At 44.8% G+C, this 25361-nt stretch overlaps 1 protein-coding gene across 4 annotated transcripts in view; it reads right to left on the bottom strand.

Annotated features, from left to right (window-relative positions):
- Window positions 1–2179: 2179 nt before the first annotated feature.
- Window positions 2180–25361, bottom strand: part of LOC8042625 (fibulin-1) — a 71756-nt gene continuing 48574 nt past the window's right edge. For 3 of the 4 annotated variants that reach the window (XM_029995707.4, XM_029995706.4, XM_029995708.4), the window contains 12 exons: window positions 23274–23423; window positions 20164–20364; window positions 16850–16975; window positions 13980–14120; window positions 11595–11780; window positions 10510–10647; window positions 9830–9955; window positions 8513–8644; window positions 8225–8347; window positions 7214–7345; window positions 5540–5669; window positions 2180–3171 (listed from right to left, as the gene is read on the bottom strand). In XM_029995707.4, the coding sequence (XP_029851567.2) occupies window positions 2754–3171; window positions 5540–5669; window positions 7214–7345; window positions 8225–8347; window positions 8513–8644; window positions 9830–9955; window positions 10510–10647; window positions 11595–11780; window positions 13980–14120; window positions 16850–16975; window positions 20164–20364; window positions 23274–23423 (2003 nt within the window). In that variant the 3' untranslated portion in view covers window positions 2180–2753. The remainder of the gene's footprint in view (window positions 3172–5539; window positions 5670–7213; window positions 7346–8224; window positions 8348–8512; window positions 8645–9829; window positions 9956–10509; window positions 10648–11594; window positions 11781–13979; window positions 14121–16849; window positions 16976–20163; window positions 20365–23273; window positions 23424–25361) is intronic. The other variant, XM_042291697.1, reaches the window with a different exon arrangement.

Here is a 25361-nt window from a genome sequence, read left to right as displayed (position 1 = left end):
ATAAAAGGTTGGGGCGACACCTAATAGTTTAATCTAAAACGCTCACTGTCGCTAAAGGATGTTTCAGCCAAGTTGTTGGCAGCAGGGATGGGCAGTATCAGGATATAAATATTATCGCGATAGTATTTCAGAAATGCATTTTGTATTTATATTTCTTTATCGCGATGCAATTTTTCAAGTAAATATTGTATTCCTATGTGGAAGTACATTTTTTCGGTCATATATTCCTGGTATCCTGCGGCCGATGTATCTCGTTACAATTTTAAAGGAACTATTGCCTTCCAAACAATAGTTCAAGCTAACTTTTGTGTGTGTGTGTGTTGAAAGAAAAAGGGTGGTGCGAAAAGTACAGAGTGTCACACACACACAAAAAAAAAATAGTGTTTTTTTTTTTTTTACAGCAAAAATAAACTATGAGCATCGCCGAACACTCATTCTCCGTCCAAAGGTATCGCTAGGGGTCACAACCAGATGCCAGAGTTTCAGCCCGATCCGATACGTTAATCAAAAGTTATAAATGATTTTCTAAAAATTTCAATGGGAAAATGGCGGCCGACGGAGTTTTTGAATACATGGGGCTCTATGGCACTAGAAACCGAAAACGGGCTAAAATATGGGCTCCATTTTCCCATTGAAATTTCCAGAAAATCACTTATAACTTTTGATTAAGTTATCGGGTCGGGCTGAAACTTTGGCATCTGGTTGTGACTTCTAGCGCTACCTTTGGGCGGAGAATGAGCGTTTTGCGATGCTTCGTTTATTTTTGCGGTAAAAAAAAAAAAAAAAAAAAAAAAAACCAACAACAAAAAAAAACTTTGTAATTTTTTTTTTTTTTGCGACACCCTGTACACTGAGGTTTTGTTATTTTGCAAACTTGTCCCAGACTATAGACTAATTTCCAGCGCTTATCACTCGGGCAAAAAAGGCTGAGTCACTGAGCCGTGAACGCGTGCGCAGCGTCTGGTATATACCTTACCTCCAGAGCTACAGCGCTTGCTCAGAAGGCGTTCCACGGTCCAGCAGACGAAAGATAGCTGCGCGCAGAAGTTATCTCTATCCTGAAAAGATAACAAATGCTGCCCCGGACTTCAGCGCCGACTATTCTTCAAGATTTAAAAAAAATCGTGGGCGTTGCCAGCCCGTCCAACATACATATTAAAAAGCACTGTTTCATTCTACCGTGACGTCAGAAGATCGTTCTGAGAGAGGAGCCCCGATTGGACAAGGGCATGGTGACATCTCCAAGTTATTCTTGGGCACACAAAACTGATTTAGACATCCCCGCGATTTTTTCTCGGAAGGATAAGAGATGCCGCAAAAACAAAATGCACTCCAACTTTGGTTGGGAGTGTTTTTACACTCAGCACTTATATTGCTTCTCACTTTATTATTTTTCGGATCAAAAACGTCAACGTTGGAATTCACGCGGAATCTTTTGGTGAGTAATCATTTGTCGCGGTTTCAAAGAAGGCTTCAAATAATTGTTTAGAGTATTGTGGATCATATGTGCTTCTTCTTTTCTTTTTCGTATACCTTAAAGGGCGCACACAGTCATATGTACGAAGTGTAATAACACCAAAAATAGTAACAAAAATATTTTTAGTATTTATCTATTTGTATTTCAACATACTTTTTTTTAAATACAAAGGTATTTGATACATATCGAAATACCTTTTTTATTAATGTATTTCAGTATCAGTATTTTAGCTGTCGGTCACGTATCCCAGTATTTTTATTTACGGATACTTTTAAGGGTATTTACAACTTTGGTTGGCAGCTTAGAGGACGACAGGGCAGGTGATGTGCAGGAATAATCTAAAGTAATAAGAGCGTTGACTTTCACCTTGAATTTGCATTGTTATGAGTTCGTATAGGAACCGTTGTGCTAGTGTTAGATTCAAGTGCCCTTTGCTGACTTTTTACCTGAATTGAAGAGCCGTTAACCTTTTTTCGAAAAGTGAGTGAACTCTAGTTTAAGTTTGGGAATTTATAAAAACCATAAGGGAATAAAAAAATATTTCTAACGTTTAATATTTATAAAAAAAAACAACAAAAAAACATAGGATCACAATGGCGACTCCGTATCCATATAGCCTTCGGATCTCGATGCAGCGAGCGCGCTCCACTCTATATCGTGTATGTAATGGGGGATATTAATCAAACAAAAAAAGCACGTTGGTTGTTTGGTGACACCGGTACTTTACTGCAATTTGCATGAGGCTAAAATATCAATAATTATCGTCAGGTTCGGGTTCTGACATATATGTTCACAATGAAGCAATGATGCACACCCAGTCCCCACCCCCTTTTAATAGGAATAGCTAAACCTCTCCAACTTCCCTGATATGCTATACAGCTGTCTAGTACACTTCAAAAACGTTCTCTAATTCGCAAAGAAGAAAGACCGCACTTGTACGAAACGGTAGGAGCTGGAGCTATATTTCCAGGGAAGTAAAAATATGTTTGTTTAATGACAAATGATACAAATATGACGCCTTATTTTTGGTTTCTTTGGTCAGAGTTATGCTTCTGTTAAAATGCACGTCATTTCGAAGACTAAAAAAATAGATTGTGAATCATAAAAAAAAAAACAAAAAAAACACGCATACACACATTTGTTTTAACTTTACCGCATATCGATGGCATCCTCAAATGTCACTGTACTTCACTTTACGACAATTGGTTGCCATTTTTGCACGGAGTAGCAGCACGGAGCATCCGAACTTCTCCTCGTCTGTACATTTAATCCCGATCTAGAATTCATTCTCGGTGACAAAAATGAAAATCTTGGCGACCGCGTTGCCGGCGTACAACCCGTGCTGGTAGATCTTCATTTGGAGCTGCAGCTGAATGTCCTGAGGGCCCTGAAGAGGCCGAACCAGAGCCACCATGGCCTCGTTGAATCCCGTCCGCCGCATGTGAAAGTGATTCTTCGTCGCCACTTCAACTCCGTGCGCTCGGGAGGAAGCCGTGGCTTCGATGACTTCCAGCTCGAAATGGACGGTGGAGAAGCTGAACCGGGGACCCCTCATGGTAAAGAAGTCCAGCCTGCCCGACGGCGGAATCTTCATGTTGCTCACGAGCGTGTAGTAGTTGTAGGACAGAGACACCGGCTGGTCCAGACACGTGGTGTTGCTCTGAGCGCAGTCGCGAGCCTTGCGCTTGCAGCGGCTACAAAGGAAAGACCGTTGCTGATGAGACGCTGTTCTGTACAACATTCCGTAAAACCATGGCCCCCTCTATACGCAAAAAGCCTGGCAGTTCGACGAGGGAGCCATAGATCGCCCGGCCGCAGATTTGGAGCGCGAGGGTCTGGCAGCACAGAGCAACAAAGAGCGATTTCTCGGGGAATTTGGATGTCAGTGCAGAGCTTTTGCAGCGGCGAGGACCCGAAACAGACTTGTTCGCTCGGGAGAGGTCTGTTGCGGCGTCTCGCCTCAGCGGGTTGCCTTTTCACGTGACTCCCCTCTTATGCGTTTTCTGCAGCCCCACCTTTTCCATATCGGCGGCCGCTTCTCGTGTTGATCTGCCAGGCTTTGTCAGTATAGAGGAGGCTAGGGTGGAACTTAAGTCGTCAATCTGATGAATAGGCGATTGAATAACGACAGCCCAACGTCGTAAACACCGTGGTCGCCGCGTTTGTTGCAGCCAATGCCTGCATTTCCAGGGTGGCGCCCTCCTATGGATTCCTCTCGTGACGTCATTACCTTACGAACAACAAGTTCGACGGTGTTTATAATGAGCATGGTGGAAGCTTGAGATCATTGCTATCTGAAATCAACACTGCCAACACCGTCAAAATTGAAGTTCTTACATTACTCTTATTTCTGTCGTCGAGAAAACCTTTGCTGACGTCATAGTCACCGTTCGGCCAATCGTGGAAGACCGACCACAGCGACGCTTTTGATCGCGCACGTCGCCAAGAGTTGGATGCTCGGCGAAGAGAGACGACGAAATGGCCGACCGCTACGATTGGCCAGAGCCAAGGTCCAACGCTGCTCTGGCCAGTCATGGCGTTCGCGGCGATGTCGCCGACTTTCTCGCACAAGTGTCACATTTAGAGCCCCATTACGTTTTCCTACGCAAGCCTGGTTTGGCCTAGGTCCAGGCTATTGGCGACGTGCGCGATCAAAAGCGTCGCTGGTCGGCCTTCAAAGATGGCCCCAATGCTGACTATGACGTGAGCAAATGTTTTCTTATCAACAGAAATAAGAGGAATGCAAGAACTTCAATTTTGACGGTGTTGGCAGTGTTTGTTTCAGAGCGCAAGGATTTCAAGCTTCCACCATGCTAATTACAAACACCGTCGAACTTGTTGTTCGCAAGGTAATGACGTCACGAGAGGAAACTATAGGAGGGCGCCACCAAAAGATTTCGGCGCTCGAGATGTTTCGGTGGCTATCTCCAATGGTTCCTGTCCTTGAGGTTACAACCAGGCTTCTCTATTGTCATTAACAATTTCGACGGCGCGTGAAAAAAGCAGGGAGAAAGGTTGTAGCCATCGCGTCCTTAACGAACACCGCCAAGATTGACGGTCCGGCATTCCTCTTAGTTCCATTAATGCGAGTATAATTAATCCTACTCAAGACGTCCTACTCTCTAAAAAAAGCCCGTGCGTCTACTTTCCCGCACGACACTCGGAGAGCAAATCAGCGCAACTTACGGAGGCAGCTCAGCGAATGAAGATGCCAAAACATAAGTTTGGACGAAAAAATGCGGTCTGAGTTGTGACATTAAGCAATGCAAAATGTCACGCTTGCGTTGCTGAATGTCGCAACTCAGACTGAGTTTTTTGGGCTCAATATCTGCTTTGACTGTGTCATTCGCTTAGCTGCCTCCGGAAGTTGCGGGGATTATTGACTCTCCGAGTGGTTCTGCGAGAATGTAAATGCAGGGGCTTTTTTTTTTTTTTTTTTTTTTTTTAGAGTGTAGTGATTATTTGGCCAATCGTGGATGGCCGACCACAGCGACGCTTGTGGTCGCGCATGTCGCCATGTTTCATCCTCCCTCCACGTGTCATTTGACGCACATGTTCTTGCCACGCAATTTCGCTAATTTTCCGAGTTTGCACCAGTACTTCGCGTCCTGCGTCTTAAAGGGGTATCCACACGAAGGAGAAATCCGCCCCTTTCCTCCGCGGAGCGCGCATCACATGAGACATACGTCATCCCTTTTTGACGCCTCGCGGCGCCGTTCTCCTCCGGGGCGGAGGCGCGGAGGCTTCGTACTCTTAGCATGAGAGCTCCGCAGGTGCACGCGGCGGAGCCGAGGACGGAGTTTCCCGGGATGTTGACGTCACGACATCCGTCCGCGGAGTTCTCCTTCGTGTGGATACCCCTGAAGGGGTATTCACACGAGGAAGAAATCCCGGGGATTTCTCCCCGGCACGCGCGCATCGCGAGATAAAAACGCGGGGCTTTTTCGCGTGATGTCGGCTTGCCGGGGAGAAATCCCCGGGATTTCTCCCTCGTGTGAATACCCCTTTAGTCGGCTATTTGTAAGAGACCGTGCGGATACCAAAAGGTTAACGACGACTCACGTCTTGTGGTCGGTGTCCCGGATGTATCCGGGAGGGCAGTCGAGGACGTTGCAGCGGTAACTTCCCCTCGTGTTGAGGCACACCTCATTCTCTCCGTTGCAGACTCCCTCTTGCTCGCACTCATCAATATCTGAAGAAAAAAAAATAGGAGGCGACAGTTTATTGAACGATGAGTGCGGTGTAAAGCCTTCCAACCTCAAGGCTAAGCGTCGAGAACTTCTTCGGACGTGATTACGTTCATGTGGCGAGAAGCAGGGGGAGAGGAGGAGACAAGAGCGCGGAGGAGACGGCAGAACGCTGAGCTCTGATTGGATCGATTAGTGGGTAGACCTAAAGCTAGCTACCTTTTTGTCCACTGCACTCGTCGAACGCGTTCGAATGCGAGAGCCGAACGCCGGACGCCGGCGTTCCGGGTTCTAATGCGCGCGACGATTGCAACGGAGACAAGGGCACCTAGCTTTAGGCCTATCCACTGATCGTTCCAACCAGAGCTCGGCATTCTGACTCCTCCGCACTCTCTTGTATCCTCCCGCTAAGTTTCTCGGCGCATATGACACCCTTTAGACGAGATACGTTGAGAAAATTATTATCCGAGAAAGCTCGTTTTCTTATTTTTAGCGAAAGCGAGAGAGAAAGGAAGATAGAGTGAAGATTTAAAGTAGGGTGTTTGCAAGTCAAATCGTGAAATTATGGTCCTGGGTATATGTTCTGTATTATGTAAAGTGAAATTATGGTCCTGGTTATATGTTCTATATTTTATAAAAACAAATATATATAAGTTAAAGAAATGTTTTTGGAAGAAGCATACAGCTATATGCGGACGCCTTATAAGGCGTTCGCATATGGCTGTCTGCTTCTTCCAAAAAACATTTTTTTTGTATCACAGGAAGACAATTAGTATACTAATTGTCTTCCGGTGATATAAAATTTCGAGGCGTGGAGATCACCAAGGTTTCGCTATTGCAATCTGCACAACCGTCAATTTCACACTGAAGCACGCATGTAGTAATATTTTTTTACTTATTGTATGAAAGGTTTACGACATGTACAAATAATATTAAAAATTACAATGAAAGATTTCTAGGCAAAAACATTTACGAAACACGTCAAAAAAACACGTTTTAGACAGATATTAAAAAAATTAATTACCAACAGACTGCTTCATACAAGACGATGCAAAATATATCCAAATGATTATGTTTAAATGCCATTTTACGAATATATATATATAAAAAAAGCTATGCTTAGCCATTATTGTAGTCGTGTTATTAATTCAGAAACGCAGCTCTTTTTCCGAAATGTGGTAAAATTGCACGCCAATATTAAAAAAAGAGAAGAAAACTCCACTTTTTTAAATTTTTCTTTACAATTTACAGCAACTTGAACTGATTTGTGATGGTAAAACATTTAGTAACATATAACCTCCTTGGGAGAAAAACGCAACAAACTTTCATTTAAATTGACCTATCTTGTCGCACAACGTCGGCTCCAACGAGACATTTTTTGCAACCAACAAAGGCTGTACAGCGGTGCTGCCCTATCGTAGGGTAGAAAAAGTTATGCTGTCCTTAGCTTATTTAGATATATATCTATGTCTTCTTGTGTTGCCGCCTAAGAGCTTTCTTCCGCTTCTGTCATTCTTGCCCTTGGCATGCTCAAGTGGCGTATCTTTACCGTGGCATGTCCTCTTGTCCGAACCCAGCTTGTAGCCTTCGGGGCATGAGCATGAGTACGAGCCCGGTTCGTTGACGCAAGTGCCGATGCACAGGTGACCACGGCCCTTCCACTGCTCGCACTCGTTCATGTCTGAAAAAAAAACAAAAAAAAAAAAACATTGGCTGGCAGCTTTACGTATGTATACCCTAACTGTACATGTTTTATTAGGGCTTATAAATACAGATAGATATAAAGCATTTTTGCATCGACCTGAGAACTGCACTGGGGCCCAACCATAGACTGACACAAATATGCTTACACTGCGAGAGACACAGTTATTGAGAATGCAACTTCGCTGCTTTGTCGCTATTAGGCCAGCATCGCCCAAGCATTTGCAGTAGTACTAAATGTTGATATCGCACTACACGGAGAGTTTTTAGTTTCGAGGGCAGTATATTAATTTAAATAACAGCATTTTTGAAAAACAATGAAAATATTGGGAACAGCGCGCGCTCTTCCATACACATGTTGCAGTCTGTACACGCCACCAGTTATTTTGCTTTCGTTTGTTTCGTAGTACGCGCATTCTTACATCGATCAACATTCTATTTCTAGAGAGGTGGGGTTGTCATTGTCTTCCAGTCAAGACATAGAAAAGGAAAAGTATTCGGACATGTTTCACTGCTCGAAGTATCTTCAAGAACTGAATAAGAAATAGGGCAACCAATTTTCTACAAATTTCTAAAAACACGCACAAAAAAACACTCTGTTCGCTGCATACATGATGGGAGATTTATCTGTGGACACGACATATTCATCGAAGTATGTCAGTTTCCTGCATACACCCTTGTATGGTCAGAACCTATCTGTAGGTAGTTTTTTGTATGTCCAGTGGGATAGGGCCGTCGTACAAGGAAGACACACGCATGAGACACTGTCTTGCAGACTGTCTCTTGTATAATGCATATGTATAATATAGTGACCGCGGCCTAAGGGCTTTCATAATTAAGGGTTTGGTGTTCTGCGTACCGATGCATGCTCTCCCGTCTTCCGCTAGCCGGTACCCCATCTTGCAGGTGCACTGGTACGATCCCCAAACGTTGATACAGGTGTGGTCGCACGAGTCGGTCTCGTCCTCGCACTCGTTCACATCTGCAGAGAAATATCGCGGGTTCGACATTTTGCGACGGGTTCGTCTACAGTAAAATCCCGTATGAACGCCCACCACCCGCGGCGAAAAGGTAAAAAGAAAAGAGAGGTGGGCGATCTATCGGGATTATACGGTCAAAGACAGCTCCCACGTGAGGCGCGACTCACCTATGCACGATCTCGGATCGACACCTCTTTTGAAGCCGTCCTTACACTCGCACGTGTAAGACCCGGGCGTATTGGTGCAGTCTGAGTTGACTGAACACACCTTTCCACGAAATCGTGTGCACTCGTCAATGTCTGGACGGGAAAAAGGGGTGAGGGGTTCGTAGACAAGTAAGCAATGAAAATCAAGAGGTTCCTACATGCACAAATCCAGATAGCGTTTGGCCACAAAAAAGTAAATATAGTCATAATTAGAATGGTTAGCCTCTGAATGGACTAATGACATGTTTCCATGGGAACAAACTTAATCCGGGTTAGCATATGGTACTTTTGGGCGAGCTTACTAACTCCTACTGTTAAAATTTGAATTCTAGCCAAATAAAACACTAATCATATGATTTCTTATTTCGAGGTTCGAACGCTTCAGTCAGTTAGTTACATGCTGGAAAGTAGCAACCTCAGTTACAAGTATTAAAGGGGCACTAAACTACTTTCTGTCATAGTCTGTTTATGGTCATAACTCAATCTATTGGCTCTAAGCATCCTAAAAGAAAAACGTAACTTTCATGCGTGGCCGATTTTTCTATTAAACTCGCTATAAAAAATTCCTCACCTCGGAACTATCGCTGACACCAGATGGCGCCATTGCACGAGAAAGGGCAGGGCTGTGCCTTCCTCGTTCGATAGTGCCATCTAGCGTCGATCTTTTTATATTGATTTTAATATAGAAAAGGGGCAGGCATAAATTGAATGTTTTTTTTTATGCTTAGAACCTAGAGATTGAGTTACGACCATATGCAATCTTATACAATGCGAGCCCTGCATTTGAACAAGGAAAACGTCATCGCAGGTTGTCACGAAGTTCCCGACTTGCACATAAAACCTCATCGTGGTCCCCTGGTATTATTATCACTACTATTATTGATTTATTTTTTTAGAAAGAACGGTGGTAACGTAGATGAAAGCAGACGTTGTACGAGGAAAGTCAAAGCACAAGCAGACGGCTGGTGTTTCTGTTGTTTCTGCCTTATATTAGGTTACTTAGTCTCTTCAGAGAGCTAACTCTAGCGAAGCGAAATCGGACAGTGAATTCGAGACACCAGAGGGTTTTTATTTGTGTTTATATTACCAGCTTCTGCTCCAATTGTCCTTTGTTTTCACGTAGTATTGTCTGCGACTGAGTCAGGCGAAACACCGAATGCGAAAACCCAAAAATAAACACACGTGTACATTCATATTAGGAAAACAGTTCACATGCAGACACGGACGCATGCGAGCACGTAAGTACGTACACACGAACATATACACTGGGCGACGCACCTTCGCATTCTCTGAAGGTGTTCATATGGAAACCGATGGGACACTCGCAGACGTAGTTTCCGGGTGTATTATGGCAGTTCTGGTCACTCTTGCAGTCATGAGTTCCCAGGGCACATTCGTCAACGTCTGCATATGCGAAATATACGTATATCGTATAAGGAAAGAGGCATCGATTATTGGGGAACGCGCACTTCAATAGACCCTTTTCAGAGGTACGCGCCATCTACTAGATGCTGCGCAACTTATCCGAGTCGGGCACCGTTTGGCCACGTACTCCGAGCGTGTACTGGACACGAGTGCTGCTTCAGCGTTCGGCAAGGAGTCGGATCCAATCACAAGCTTCATGCCCATAGATGGATGGCTGTACCCTTTATAAGGGGCGGTAACTTGCGCCCTCTAGCCAAGAAATTAGGAACCAAAAGTATGATTTGTCTTTTTCGCCAATTTTCTTACCCTCTGCAATTTCGTAACTATCACCAGGTGGTGTGGGAAATCACCAGAATGGCCTTTGGGGGGATCGGGCAGAATAACTAAAAACATCACCACCCAACGTCACCCCAAGAAATGGCGGCCGCCAATGTCACTTGTTGGGGTTTTTAAGAGGTCTAGTGCATTAAAATGCAACTGTTTAGGCATAATCGCAACGGTCGACTTTGTTTATTACTTAAAACTCTACTTGCCCAAACACTGATTCCCTTTCTGGTTGGGTTCGTAGCCAGCAGAGCACGTCAGCAGACTTTCACATTGGTAGGAGCCCACGGTGTTGATGCATCGGTGGTAGCGGCCACAAAGGGAGCGGTTGTGGCACTCGTTGATGTCTGAAAAGCGAGAGCGAAGAATGTTTCGGAGGCCTTGGGTAGTGCCGGCCGGGAGGGCGCCACGCGGGCGCACGACACGAGAGCGTCGACTGCAGGGTGCGCGACAGGAGAGCCCAGCGACACGAGAGCGCGTGTCATTACGGAGTTTTCGTAGATCGTTTTCGACGTCCCACAACGGCTCTCTGCAACACGCTTCACGTGCTTCACATCATGAGATTATTGGAATCATCCATATAGACACTATGTCAACCATTCCAATAATATCCTGATGTGAAGCATCTATAAGATGTTTCACATCATGACAGTCACTGATTTGCCTTATAGTGGTTTAACATATTAATGGACAGATCTCAATCATAGTATCCCAAAAAAACAATATTTTTTTTTCTGAAGGTATTGTCGTTTTAATTTTGGTCTGAGAGGCTCTACTGACAACACTGAAAACGTGACGTTTATTTTTGTGATGCGATGATACGGATTGATTTCAGTCATCGGCTCGTTCCCAGCGGGTTCCGAGAAGTTTGGTGATGTGAAATGAATGCTAAGTTAAGCTCACGCCAGCAAAACAAAATCAAACTCGCAAAATACTTTTTTTCTTTTATTTTTTAGACTGTTTATTCGGTTTGCAAGTTAGAAAAACATGTGTTGTTACCCCGCCGGAGAGAACGGGGCCATTTGAATGTTGCTTTTGGCATAACTTTCATTTTCCATTTTCTCAATAGCTATTTTGAACATAGAGACGATAAATAGCACGTCAGAAAGAGTAAAACCTGGCCGGGTATTCCGAAAATGTGTTTTTAGTTTTCAGGTAGCTCAAGATACTTCCCAAGCTCCTCCCTATAAACTTTTAATTTGGAACTCCCCTGGTATCTTTAAACACATTCGACATTCCAGCGCCTGTGCATGGCGCCGAGGTTAGCTGCATCCGCAGATAATCGTCTACGTACCAACGCACTTTCCGAAGATATCGGTCTTCATTCCGGCCGAGCAGTTGAGAGCCTCGCAGCTTCCGTCCGGAAGGAGCTTGCTACCGCCAGGGCAGCTGTCGCGGTCGCAGCGGAATGATCCTTCCGTGTTCCGGCACACGAACCCCGGCTGGCAGTTGTGCACGCCCATCAGGCATTCGTCGTCGTCTGTTTGGCCAAACGGACGGGGAGACGGTAGCGTTAAAGGTGGATTCGCTAGAGCAAAGGTATTTCCGGTATTCGCAAGATTAAATTAATTAATTATTTTACTTTGGGTCCTGCTGCGCCCGTTAGGGCATTGAGCAGAGAAAGGGTTACATAAGCGGGTGAAAAATACAGGCGGTGAATACGCCACAAGAAATGATGAGGATGGCAACAAATTCCAGTTTTTACCTGTACGAAAAAAATATTATGATTGGCATGATGATAAAAACTCTATAAAAAGCCCGTCATGGATGAAGAAAGAATAAAACAATTAAAACAGGGACAACACAACCACATCTTTTAACCCGTGCCCGTGCTTCTACTTTCCCACACAACACTCGGAGAGCCGCTCACCAACTTACGGAGGCAGCTCAGCGAATGACAATGCCGAAACATATGTTTAGACCAAAAAACGCAGTCTGAGTTGTGACGTTAAGCAATACCAGCGTGATGTCAGGACGCGTCTTGGCGCACTGATACGTACGACGGAGGAAGTATACCACGTGGTTTGTAACATGTCCGTCATTGGACCCGGGAGACTGTAGCATCGGGCTTCAGTCCATCATAGGATGGGACGGAGTATAGCTTACAACCTTTGCTTCGGTTCATGCTAAACGTTTACCAAAGCAATCTGTACCCTTATGCTTTCGCAGTTTTAGCTTGCGTGATTTATATGCTTCATGAAAGCTTAAAGATTCACAAACAATCCGTATAAACGTGACGCCTTTTCATAAAAACTGAATGCACTGAAAAAAGTTTTTTATCGAAATATTAAAGACAGTCAGAAAAATTTAAATACCTACAAAGGAAAATAAAACCATGTTTCGGAAAGAGTGTTTCCTTTAATAAAAAAAACAAACAAAAAAACTCAGAAACGTTGTGTTATTAAAGTCTCTGTCGGTGTTCAAATCTATCTGAACGACTATAAAGATTGGGAAATAACCTCTCTCGTAATATGCAAGGAAACGGGCGTTCATATAATTTGCCTGTCTTGGTTTGTGGGTGCTTATGGTTGACGGATGTTAATTCGTCTCTGAGCTTCGGTAAGAGCAGACAAAAGTGAGCCTATGAATGTGTCATCGCATTTTTACAGAGGAACAGAGCTCACATAAAAATAATTCGCAATATTTTCAGAATTTTTGAAACACATACAGTGTGATTTGATGGCTGCGGTATTTGCGCCAAATTGCGCCAAAGCGCGAACCTGCTACATCCTGGTACACCCTGCGAAAATTTACAAGTAGGGTGCAGGACTACGATATTCTGACGATATCTTTTTCCCATTCAAGGTTCATCAATGATACTTAAGTATTGCGAGAAAACTTTTACTGACTACTCGATATGCTTATTTTTTGTGTTAACTGTCGTTTAATTATTTATTTTATTTAGGTTTGATCCATTCGCTGGTATAGTAAATGAAAACTAAATTAACTGGAGCAGTAAATGCAGGCCTGGAAATAACCTAAAAAAAAATCGGTACGTGATTTGTAATTAAAGGAAGCATATTTATTGTTTCCATGCTGACCTTTGTTATCATGATATTCTGCTTATAAAATGTAATAAAATATAATTGAAGATCACAATCAAATGATAAATGCTATGTTTTTGTCTGAATTAATAACTGCGGTTTTATGAAAATATTGGGAACTTAAAGACAACATCAATTTGGTGCTCAAATGTATTATATTCTAACGTTATTTCAGTGGAAAATTCTATTTGGTTTAGTTTGGAATTTCTACCTAAAATAACCAAGCACTGTAGTTTGTACTGCCCTTTACCAGTCAGCGTCCTTTTAGCGTGTCTCGTACTTCTACGTGCAATTAAACTGCTAGCTAGGGAATCCCACCTGCCATGCTGTTTAGGCCACCAAAAGATTGTAAATAAACAGAAAGGCAAAGTAGACATCAAGACATAAATCTTAATATAAAATTCGAACTGATACGAATAAATATAAAAAGTCTGCTTATGCTCCAAAAATACTTTTTGCTACGCAAAAATAAACTTTTGGCTGCTTCATATGTGCTCCAAAATGACTCGGCCAATCACATAACTGCCCATATGATAAATTCGTCGCCTAGAAAGGCGAAAGGAGAAACCCATTCAGTATGCACCTGGAAGCTAAACAAGGAGACGTGGTTCCGAGAAGGTAGAACCATATCCTACCTTCGCACAGTCCCGTGGCGAAATTCACGGTGTAGCCAGTTCCACAGCCCGAGCTCCGAACGCAGGTGAAAGAGCCCGGCGTATTGTCGCAGCGAAATCCGATCTGGCAGTTGTGTCCTCCGTACTGGCACTCGTTGATGTCTGCAACGACGGCAACACTTCAATGCGCGACGCACTTCGTCATTTAGAGACGGGGTATTCTACGGTGGGCGTCGTTACTTACGTCCCAAAATGACCGCGCGTTTACCTTTCCGTAGAGAACTCGAAAAATCAATCACTGCAACCTATCAAAAGTCCTCGAGCCCGAAAAAAAAAAAATTGTTTTTTCACCGAAAATTGCAGCTTACTTTTTGACATTGGTAATGGCCGTTACGCTCTTGTCGTACTTCAGTGTCAAGGTACAAATAACGTTTTTAAATAGAAGTGTTTTGTCCTCGTCAGTGTTCGATCTCGCTTCATTGATCTCAGTGGTTGGCTCAATGTGCGTTCTGCGCAAAAGAGGACGCAAGGTCATTTGTTGGAATGCATGGCGGTCTGTTTCGACTCATCCGCGCTCCGGAACACAAGGAAATAAAGGTGCACAAAAAATGGTTTCTGGCCGTTATCTTTGGCTACAGTGCTGTACATCTGCTATAGTAAATCATACAAAATACACGGTGTTCGCTGCATACATGGTGATAAAATCATCTGCGGACACAGGCTTCGATCATATTCAAAGCATGTTGGCTCCATACATGCTTCTAACATGCGTGGTACAGTTTTTGTGGCCGATGTACCCTCATACAAGAAAAAGGCATGCCTCACACAATGCCTGGAGACTAGTTTTTTTTTTTTCTTCTTTTTTTTTTTTGTGTGATGTATACGAGCAGTGTGAATACGGCTTCACAATTCTACATTCTTCGCGGCGGCCTAAAGAAATTGCAATTTATTCGCATGCGGGTCCTGCTTGTTTCCAAAACGCGCGATGAAAGTCTCATGTGCGATTTGCCTCCTCCACGCCGAGAAACAGGGTGGACGGCGCACAACGTCCTTTCATAAACCGTGTGAGACATCGATCGTGCGTTTCATTTAAAATCAGGGTGAACGCGTGCAGTATTGTGTTTTTTCTACTGTCAAATGAAGATAAATTAAGTCTGAGATGTATAAGGGCGTGTGCACCATTCTGCACCATTCTGTAAAAACGAGAAAAATAAAAGAGAGAAGGAGAAGGAGAGAAAGAAAGAGACAGAGAGAGAAACAGACAGAGAGAGAGAGAGAGAGCAAGGAAGGGAGAGACAGAGAGGAGAGAGACAGCGAGATAGGGAGAGAGAGATAGGGAGAGAGAGAGAGAAAGAGACAGATAGAGAGAGACATACAGACAGACGGAGAGAGGGGCATACAAACAGACAAAGAAAGAGAGAGAGAGAGAAAGAATGGTTGATTTTTGTAAGGATAAGAGCATTAGCGAGTTCTAAAAGGCCAAGTAGCGCGCCTTTGAACTGCTGCCGGTAAATTCACCATGGCGTCGGTCGCGAGCCACTGAGGTTGCCGCAGGGTGCGGTCCATTATGATCACGCATCTTGCTTTGTAATTGGTTCTTCGGCGTTCCTTCGACTGATGCCGCAATCTCATTGGCTACGAAGCGGTGGTCACGTGCTCGGGACTCGCCACGCCCTGCGTTTCTTAAGTTGTCGGTGACGTGACAAAAGAAGCAGAGCGGCCCGCTACTTAAATAGTTTTCCTCCGACGTACAGTTTAAGAAATGCCTGCCCGTCTACTTACCCGCAAAGCACTCAAAGAGCCAATCTCTGCGATCTACGAAATCAGCTCAGCGAATGATGAGGCGGGACATCCGTTTAGACTTCGAAATGAAGTCTGTGCCGTGGCATTATGCAATACAAAGCGTCATGCATGCATTGCGTAATGCCACAGCGCAGACTTCATTTTTAGGTTTAAACGGATGTTCCACCTCATCATTGGCTCAGCTGATTCCGTAGATCGCAGAGATTGGGTCTTTGAGTGTTTTGCGGGTAAGTAGACGGGCAGGCATTTCTTAGAGTGTAGACGGGTGCTGGACAAACAGCGAGAAAGGATGGCTAATGATGAAAGCGTTAAGTCGATTTGTAGTTTTTCCCAGTTACGAAGTGACGTCACGGTCCTGCGATGGATAGAGAGGGTTGGGGGTTCTCCACTTCAGGTTAGTAATTTATTTTAAGGGACAGGTTCGTGCATTATTTAAATACCTTCGCGAAATTATGAACTCTCTGACTTCCAGCTGAGGTTGAATTTTGGAGTCTGGACTCTGAAGGGTACTATTTTTCGGGTCCATAAGTGCGTAGAGGGCGCACTGGTTCATTCTACGAGGGAATGTTCCCCTTTGTTCCTGCCTCGTTTTTCACACATATATTGGTTCTCAACATGACCACGCAAAGCGCACGCCCCCCTTCCCCCCCCCCCCCCCCCCCCCCCCCCCCAGAAAAAAAATTTTTTTTTAAGCGTAAATACCAAAATAGCGAAACAATTTTTCGCTGACATTTTTTATTTTAAATAAAACGTCAATAGTGTAAGACAAAAAAAAAAAAAGAAGAAAAGATAAATTTATTCTTTGATTTGATCAGTTTCAGGACCGGGTTATGTTTTCTTGCGCCACGCATAACAGTTGAAATGACCGATCCGTCACTCCATCATCCATGTCCTCTTCTAGCGACTGAAGGTACGACGCGCTTTCCAAATCGCCAATCCGCTTAGCGGCGCCACCCAGCGGCAAAGACTTGAAAGAAAGAATTGGGGTGCTTCGGCCTATGCAAGCGCGCAGCGAAAACTGGCGCGACCTAGCGGTCGAAACGTGAAACAGATTAAACGACAATGCACCTTGTTGGAGTTGCGCTTACCTTTGCAGGGGCCTGTGGAGCTGTCGCGTCGGTATCCGTCCATGCAGGTGCATGTGTACGTGCCGATCAGGTTGTGGCACCGCTCGTTTTCTCCGCACGGTCGCTGTTCTTCGCACTCGTTGATGTCTGCAAATATTAACGTAAACAGACGCATGAACGCTGGAAGCTGCGCGAGTCTTGCGCGCACTTCGGCTGCGCGGTTTGAAATGATTGCCACGCCTTTTTCTTCTAAACTTCTCTGGGAACAATTAATAAGTAAATAAGTAATAGATAAATATAAGTCGCTGTTTTCTACGAAGGCTCAGTTTAAAGGGGCACTGACACATCAAAATCATATTTTTTTTTTATTATCCGAAACGATTGAAAACGATGCCGGGACATTACCCTCAAAATATGAAATTTGGGAATTCAGTATTTGTGAAGTAAAAAAACAATTTCCAAATGCCGAATTCGAAGTTCCCGCGCGATCGGCGCCGGTGCCTTGACGTCAAAAATTCCGGAGTCCTGAGAGTCCACTTTTTTTCACCACTCCCTGCTGTTGCCATGGCGACCCAAAGCGAGGAGGAAAGGAGCGAGCGCAGGCGTTGCGGCGGACCGGTTTTGAGCGGTGTCGCCTGTTTTCCGTTGGAGGACACAAATCCAGGAGACAGCACCACAACGAACTCCGGATTTTTGGTATTTCAAAAAGAAGGGCCGTAGTGCGTTCGCAATTGCGTTAAAAAACATGTTTTAGGATTGCCGTAATTAAATGTTATAGAGATGTCGCCTACAAAGCTTCTAAATTTCATGATTCTTGACGTCACCGATCAAAAGAAGCGAGGAGGCGAGAGGTGGGAAAATCAAACTCCAAAAATAAAAAGGCGCGCGCGCGCGCGGGAAAAATTTTTTTCGCGATGCGGTTTTTTTTGCGTGTCTATGACTGCAAGTTGCATCGTTTTAGAAAATAAAAATAAATACGACCTTTGGGGTGTCAGTGCCCCTTTAATAACTAGAGTTGGTGACAAGTCAAGAAATGAGGGAAAGTTCCCCCCTCCTCTTTCCACTTTATCAGAGCGAAGGTGGGAGAGGAGGTCGCTCTTAACGACTATAAATGATGTCCCTATAACATAAATAAGATGTATATGCGTGTCCCAGAAAAAAAAATTAACAGGGTTTCTTATGTTATCCCTAAGACGGCTTGAAGGTGAAAGCCCAAGCGCCGATCGCGGTGATAGCGAACACCCGAAGACAGCGCGCTCTCTGACGACGCACTTTTGAGTTGACACCGTTTATCATCACGGCATGTCGCACGCTCGCTCTTCCCCGCTGCCCGAGGGAGAGTGCCCTCCTCCCCCGCTGGGTTGGCGCCGCCCCGCGCGCCTCCGCCAATTCTGGCACAAGTAACGCCATCTCGTGGTCCAGTGGCGAACCGTGGGTTTTGGTGCCTTTCGTGTCGCCGACGTGTTTTCGCTCAAGGACTGAACGATGAGATATAGAAGGCTTTCGCCATAATAATTACAATATATATATATATATATATATATATATATATATATATATATATATATATATATATATATATATATATATATATATATATATATATATATATACATATAGAACTACCCATCGCCGTACGCTTAGTCTCCGCCTAAACGTGGCGTTAATCGTGAGGACCAGATGTCAAAGTTTCAGAACTTACCGTCACCTTCCTCAAAAGTTTTGATCGATTTTCTTAAAGTTTCGGTGGGAAAATGGGACCCATTCTCGGTAGTTCACGTTATTCAAGCTACGTGTATTCGTAGGCTTCGTCGGACGCAATTCCCCATTAAAAAGGAAAAAAAAGATATTCGTTTCGAATAACTGAAACTTTGGCATCCTGTCCGAACCGCTAACGCGATATAGGAACGAAGACAGCGCTCGGCAATGCCCATCTTACTGCTGCGGTAAAAAAAAGAAAAGAAGAGAAAAAAAAAAAAAGGGGGGGGGGGGGAAGGTACGATATGTTACATATTATTTAGAAATATGAAGGCAATAAATTTCCTTATGCGGCGTGTTTCGGGGCATATGTGGCATCGTAGAGTAGCGTGCCGAGCTTACTAAACGCAAATGTGTGACTGCTGTGTGTAATTGATAATTCGATCTTGGAGATTTGTGTTTGCCCTTTGTCTCCCTTGTTCCCCTTCTCCAGGGGTTATTATCGTCATTCTTGTCCAGCTCCCTTGCACCTTTGCATTAATCATAAGTTTAAAATGCAGGCCGTTCATTTTTGTTGGTTCTAGACTGGTGGCAGCTGATAAAATTCGTTTGCTCTACTGACGTCTAACTCACGGTTAGCTCAGTTCGGTAGAGCGCTTCACTGGAAATGGGGAGGTCGCTGGTTCGTTACCAGGACCAGGCAGATATTTAAGGTCGCGCACCAGTCACCTAGCTGTGTTTAGAGATTTGTGTTTGTCCCATTGTCCCCTGTGCTCCCCTTCTCAAGGGATTATTATCGCCATACAGGAATTATAGTCTAGGTCCGCGCATCATCGAAATTATTACCTATTTATTTTTAACGGGACTTAATATGCACCCAATATAGGTAAACCCAATACTTTGCAGTTTTCCTGTGCCACCCCAAATCCCACCAAAATAAAAAATGTATATTAAAAAAAATCCGAGGATAGCTAAGCATCTTAGAATGGATTCTTTAGCGAGTTGGATACTGCGCGACGTGAGTGACCGTTTTTCTGGCGTGCGTGTATTTTCTGTGAGAGTAAGTTTACTTTTGCGCTTCTCCTACAATATGAACACCTAAGCACTTCTTATGAATTGTGAGTTCGAAAGCATAAATGTCGTTCCTCCGCTCCCTTAGTTTGTCTGCGGCGTACTGGCGTGGATACCACGTCTCGCTACTGCCGAGGTAGCCGCCGATGGCTGAGCGCGCGCTCTCGTGAAGTGGCCGCGCCGCGCTGAGCTCGGCCGTGCAACCTCTCTGGAGTTTGCCCGTGCGGGCTGTGCGGCCAGGCCCGCGCCTTTTACCGGCGGCCGGGCCGCTGGGTGCGCTGCGCCGCCATGGAGAGGGCTTCTCTGGTGGCGTTCCTTGGAACTACGCCGCGCGAGAGCCAATGGGAGCCTCGTTCCTTGGAACTATGACGCGTACGTGCCAGCCAATGGGAGCCTATCCATCAGATCGCTGCTACAGACGACAGTCTTCGCTTTATTGGGACAGGGGAGTTTAGGTGCCGTTTGGCGCGGCTTCAAAAGCTGATGACGCCGGTTCGCTTCATGGGGCAGTTAATGCTCTCGCATTAAAAATGTTTACACCGATTTTTGAAATTGGAGGTAATTACCTCGGCAGTCGCCGGTCAGGGGATCGGATCTCATGCCGGGGGCGCACTTGTTCGAGTGTCCGTTGCCGTGCTGACCTCCGGAGTGATCCTTGACCCCGGGGTTAGTCGGTTGGCGCTTTTCGCACATGTAGCTTCCCTTGGTGTTGATGCAGACCATGTCGCCTACGCACGAGTGCGTGTACTCTTGGCACTCGTTGATGTCTGCGAGCAGAATCGAGCGAGGAGCGCCGATTATTCAATAACAGGAGAGTGAGGGTGAGCGTTAAAGTACAGCGTGCCCCCCCCCCCCCCCCCCCACACACACACACAAACACAAAATAAAGTAACCGAAGTACAATGTTCTTTCTTTGCCGCACAAATGAACCACGCATCACCAAACCCTCATTCTGCGCCCAATAGTAGCACTAGCGTTCAGAACCAGATTCCAAAGTTTCAGACCTTACCGTAATCTTACTCATAAGATAAAAGTGATTTTTTTTTTAAAATCTTCATGGGAAGATTGAGGCAGATGGAACCCTCGAGTACATGCATGGAGCTAAATGTCGATAGTTGCCGAGTTTTGTAAAGCCGAAACCGTGCGGGTCCTTCAGCTCAGAGGTGAAACTGCTTCGTCCTTAATTCGTTGAACATCCTGTCACTCAAGAGTGCCATCGCTGGTCTCGCGGAGCAGTATCTTTCCTTGTTCTTCACGGCAAAAACTGATACGAATGGTGTTTTTCGCAGAAGCATTTTGTCGGAAACGGGCTGTTCGCAGAAGCCTCTCGGTCTCTTTTTGCAAAAGCAAATGTCACGCACTCACGTTCTCCAACTTTTAGTGTGTCAAACTCCCTCGAATTTATTTCCAGCAGTGACTTTCATTCCTTTTCCTTCTTGCGCTCTATTTTTTTTACTCAACATTGAAGACATGTGTATCAACCTAGATCAAACTGGCCTGCTCGTTTCTGTCTCTGACGCTATCCTCGAAAATGTGGGCATTGATTTTCAGAATTCCTCTGTTGTTTCTGTTGAAGGATTTTTTGACGTGCTTTATCTTTACCTCCAGTCAACCTTAGTCAAACATGAGGGAAGGATCTATCGCCAAAAGAAGGGCGTTTGCATCGGCTTTTGCCTCGTCCCTATTCTCAGTGAGATTTGTTTCTTCTATTCTTTGACAGAGCTATAAGAGAGCATATCAACAACTCTTTTCCTGACTGCCATGTTTTCAGATTCGCCAATAATTAATTGATTGCTCATCCTGACCTAATTCCCGCTGGAAATATTGCAGATGCCTCTTCCGCTTGCTCGTCTGGTCTCAGCTTCACAAAAGAAGAACATTCGCATGAAGGGCTAGAGCAGCTCGATCTGCGGCTTCATGCTAGTTCCTCTGGTCTCTGCTGGGATTTCCAGCAAAGGTATACGTTAAACGTGTTGTTCCTTCTTCTAGTGCTGACTCGAAATCGGTAAACATAGTATCATCAAATTGCTGTTCTCATCATCTTTCACAAAGTCCTATTATCATTTTTCAGAAGTCAGTTTTAAAACTGAGCATCAGAGGTTTGTTAAGGCCGTGTTTTCCGTTGACCTTCTCCGCTCCTTCTGGGAGAAGTTTGTTCTTGGGATCGAATGCCAGCCCTCTGCCTCTAAGTAGAAAGCCCGGTTTGTAGTTATCCCTTAGAAGTACAATTCCGCTCACCGGTTAAAGTCTATTGCATCGCGGTTCGATACGAATGTCGTGTTTTCTTGCCGTATGCGCCTTTAGCAACTCTGCCAACAGGCTAAAAATAACCAGATTGCAAGTTGCAGTACCGTCAGACATGAAAAAGAGTTCATGCCATGCAATAAGAAGAAGGTCTACTCCATTCCGTTGAGCTGCGGGAGCCAGTACGTAGGTCAGACTAAAGTTTCGAGATAAGAGCTTCCTACAAGTAGCGACATTCTTTGATGCGCCGACTGCGTGAGGGTGAATGTTTTAGGAAGCGAATGACGGTGCACAGCAGAAGACTGAATTGAAGGACGCCATTTTGTTCCAGCGGAATGTGCTTTGCCATTTGTATTGGCTGTCATTACTTGTAAAAAGAAGCATCAAGGGACTTTGGGTCAGACTGGTCAGATACGGCCGGGAGATTATCGTCAATCACCATGAGCAGCGCAAACAACAACGGTTCTAATACCACCCTGTTTCTGACGAAGACTGAAGTTGAAATTCTCAAATCAGAAATGACTCCGTCGACTTCACTTTGCCTTTTATCTTATCGTCTGCTTCCTTCCTTCGTCTCTTCTTATAGTTAGTTCCCCTTTCCCCGATTTTCCTGCCTTTAACCGGTACTCGCTTTTGGAATTCCTATATGTCCACTGCTAGTTGAAAGATGTGGTTGTGTCGTCCTTGTCTTACATGTTTACTCTTTCTTCAATCCTGACGCCAGATGTCGTAATGGGGGCTTAAATGGTAAAACAAAATGGCTAGGTGGCGTAAGCTACCGCCCGATCCAAAGGGCTCAGCCGTATTCATCCATCCATCCATCCATCCATCGGGGGCAGTATAGCTTGTTCCCGACGGTTTACAGGAGGTTTGATGGTGTGAAGGCTGGGTAAACTCACGCCAACAAAACGAAAAAAAAAAAGAACCAACATAAAACGCACAAAATATTGCGTTATTTAGACTGGCTGCTCGACTTGCAAGTTGAAAAATTGTGACATCACCCTACTGAAGGGCGCGTGAAAAATTGAAAGTTGGTTTCGGCGTTACCCTCATTTGCAGTTTTCTCAATAGTTATTTTAATTTAGGGATTATGAATAGCATACCGGAAATAGTAAGGTCTGGGTATTCCGAAATGGTGTTTAATTTGAGTAGAATAAGAGACCTCCTTTTCGCTGTAGGGCACATTAAAGTGCGTCTTATGGTTGCAGCTCCCAGGTTTTACTGGTGGTTCGCCAATATTGTGCCACACTTCGTTTTTATTTTATTTTTTAAAACTTTGCTCTAACATCGAGTTCATATCATCGGCCTCGGCCCTCGCCGAGCTCGGTCCGTAGATTGCAGAAATTGGAACTCCCAAGTGCTTATCGGGTAAGTAGACACTTTAGGTTTCTTAAAGTGAAGTGTGCAAAATAAAGGGAAAGGCGACATCCACCTTCGCAACGTCTGGTCACTGGATCCCTCCGGTAGCCTCTGTGGCACCATGCTTGGGGGGCTCTCGGCACGCAGCTGAAACTTCCCACGGCGTTGACGCACACCTGGTCATCGCTGCAGCCATCCAGCCCCTCAGCACACTCGTCCACGTCTGGAATGCAGAATTTTCGTGACGTCGGTTTCGTTTCGTTTGCTAGTCAGTTCTTTATTTGGTCAAAAGACAAGATGATTCGATATCGTGTGGAACCTTGCTAACTCGGACACTCCTTGAATACCCTTGGACATTCCGACCTTAGAGAATGCTCCGGAGAGAGGGATGTTCGTTTGAACGATTCAGGAGCAAGTTTTATCTTCAACGATTATAGCCGAACGACCTGCAGTGTTTTGAACTTTAATTCCACGCCATAAGATGGCGTGAGACCCATGGCATAAGATGCCATGGGTCTCACTCTCAGATCGCAGGTCGTACAATTGATTTTAATCGATCCTTTTTCTTTTTTTCACAGACCATCATAGTCTGGATTGAACTTTCCTCCGACATAGGGGGCCCTGTCTTGTTTCGAAGTGCTGTAGTCTCTTATTTGTGCTAATGGATCGCTTTAACAATTTTTTTATTTACACTAAGTTGTTCTTGAATTTGTTATTTTGCAGTCTTTGCAAAAACACCACCAGTGTTAAATGAAAACCACCTGTTTCTTTTTTATGACTTCAGAATGTAAACTTTCCCCGAAGTGCCCCTCAATGGTGCCTTTAAGGTTAAAAGTACAATGACTGAATGAATGACTATGCTGCATTGGTGGTCAGAAAGCCTGTCCCACCTTAAGAGGTGTCAGCGTTTTGAAGGTGTCCAACTTAGGTAGTGAATAACAAGTGGTAACACAATAGCTGGCATGTCCGATTCTACTGACAATTTGCAAACAAATATAGTTGGTGTTTTCGGTGTTGTTTCTTGTTACGGAACGTGCTTCCGCTTTAGCTTTAGGCCTCATATTTGGGTATCCGACTCCGTTCGCAGCGGTTCGATAAACCTCGTGTTGGACGTTTTAGATTAGACCCAAGTTGCTCCCAGTATAGGAATGATGAAATGCGAATTTGCCTGTATGTCATGGTTTCTTGAAAATAGGCAAGTTTTAACACCTTAGAAAAGAAGACAGATATCTGAAAAAGAAGCGCATAAACCATGCTCATTAACAGTTAAAGAAAGACAAAGCATGAAGAGTCCCAAACATCTCATTATCGCTGCGCAGCCAATCAGATTGCAGACATTTGTCGATTAGAACGTCAAGGAACCAATCACGCAGCGTAAACACAATAAGCCTCGCCCCTGCGCCGTCAGTGGCCGTAGAGCTTCGGCTCAGCAGCCCGGAAACTCGTGCAAGTTCCTTATACTTCTTTATGGGGGAGCGAGAAAGTTTAGATATCTGCGACCAGGATATTACCAGTATAACTCTCAGGTTGAAGGTCGTCCTACTGTATGTTCTCCAAATAGGAACCCCTCAGTTGCGCCATACACCAATAAATTCTAGAGAGGCTTCCTCGAATTTTATTACCGTTAAGGCTTTGTCACACTGAGGCAACAGTTGGACGACTCTATCCGGCAACACGAGGAAATCGTGTTAACGGCGACCCTGTCACATCGCGGCAACGACAACAGTCGGGCAACATGTTTCTGCCGCCCGTCAACCGTTTTGGCCGATTCGTTGAACCGACCATACTGTCACACCGCGCTGACGGCGTGGACAACCCGGGGAACACTCCGGCATTTTGCGGTCGTCGTGTGCGGCGCGGCGTCGCTGGAAATGTGACTCTTCAAAGTGCTAGTGCGTTCGAAGGGCCAGAAATTACCACGGGACGACATCAACCAGTGACTGTGATTAGAAAACTTGACACAGGGAGTGTTTTCACCCCTCTTTATTTTATCAAAATGTTCTTCATTCGCTGACAAAGCAGATAGCCCTAACCAAGGAGAGTGAGAGCGCTGATATATGTTCGGGATTTCTTTCATGCAATTCCTATTTCTACTGTGAAATTGAGTTAGCTCCCGCAGTACCCCAAAGCGTCTTTTGTAGCGTGGTGTTGAGCTCAACCG

This window comes from Ixodes scapularis, unplaced genomic scaffold (assembly GCF_016920785.2).
Source record: "Ixodes scapularis isolate PalLabHiFi unplaced genomic scaffold, ASM1692078v2 PGA_scaffold2__306_contigs__length_199485367, whole genome shotgun sequence".
NCBI lineage: Eukaryota > Metazoa > Arthropoda > Arachnida > Ixodida > Ixodidae > Ixodes > Ixodes scapularis.
The sequence above is the reverse complement of the archived record's forward strand: the minus strand, read 5'-3'. Positions and strand labels throughout refer to the sequence as shown.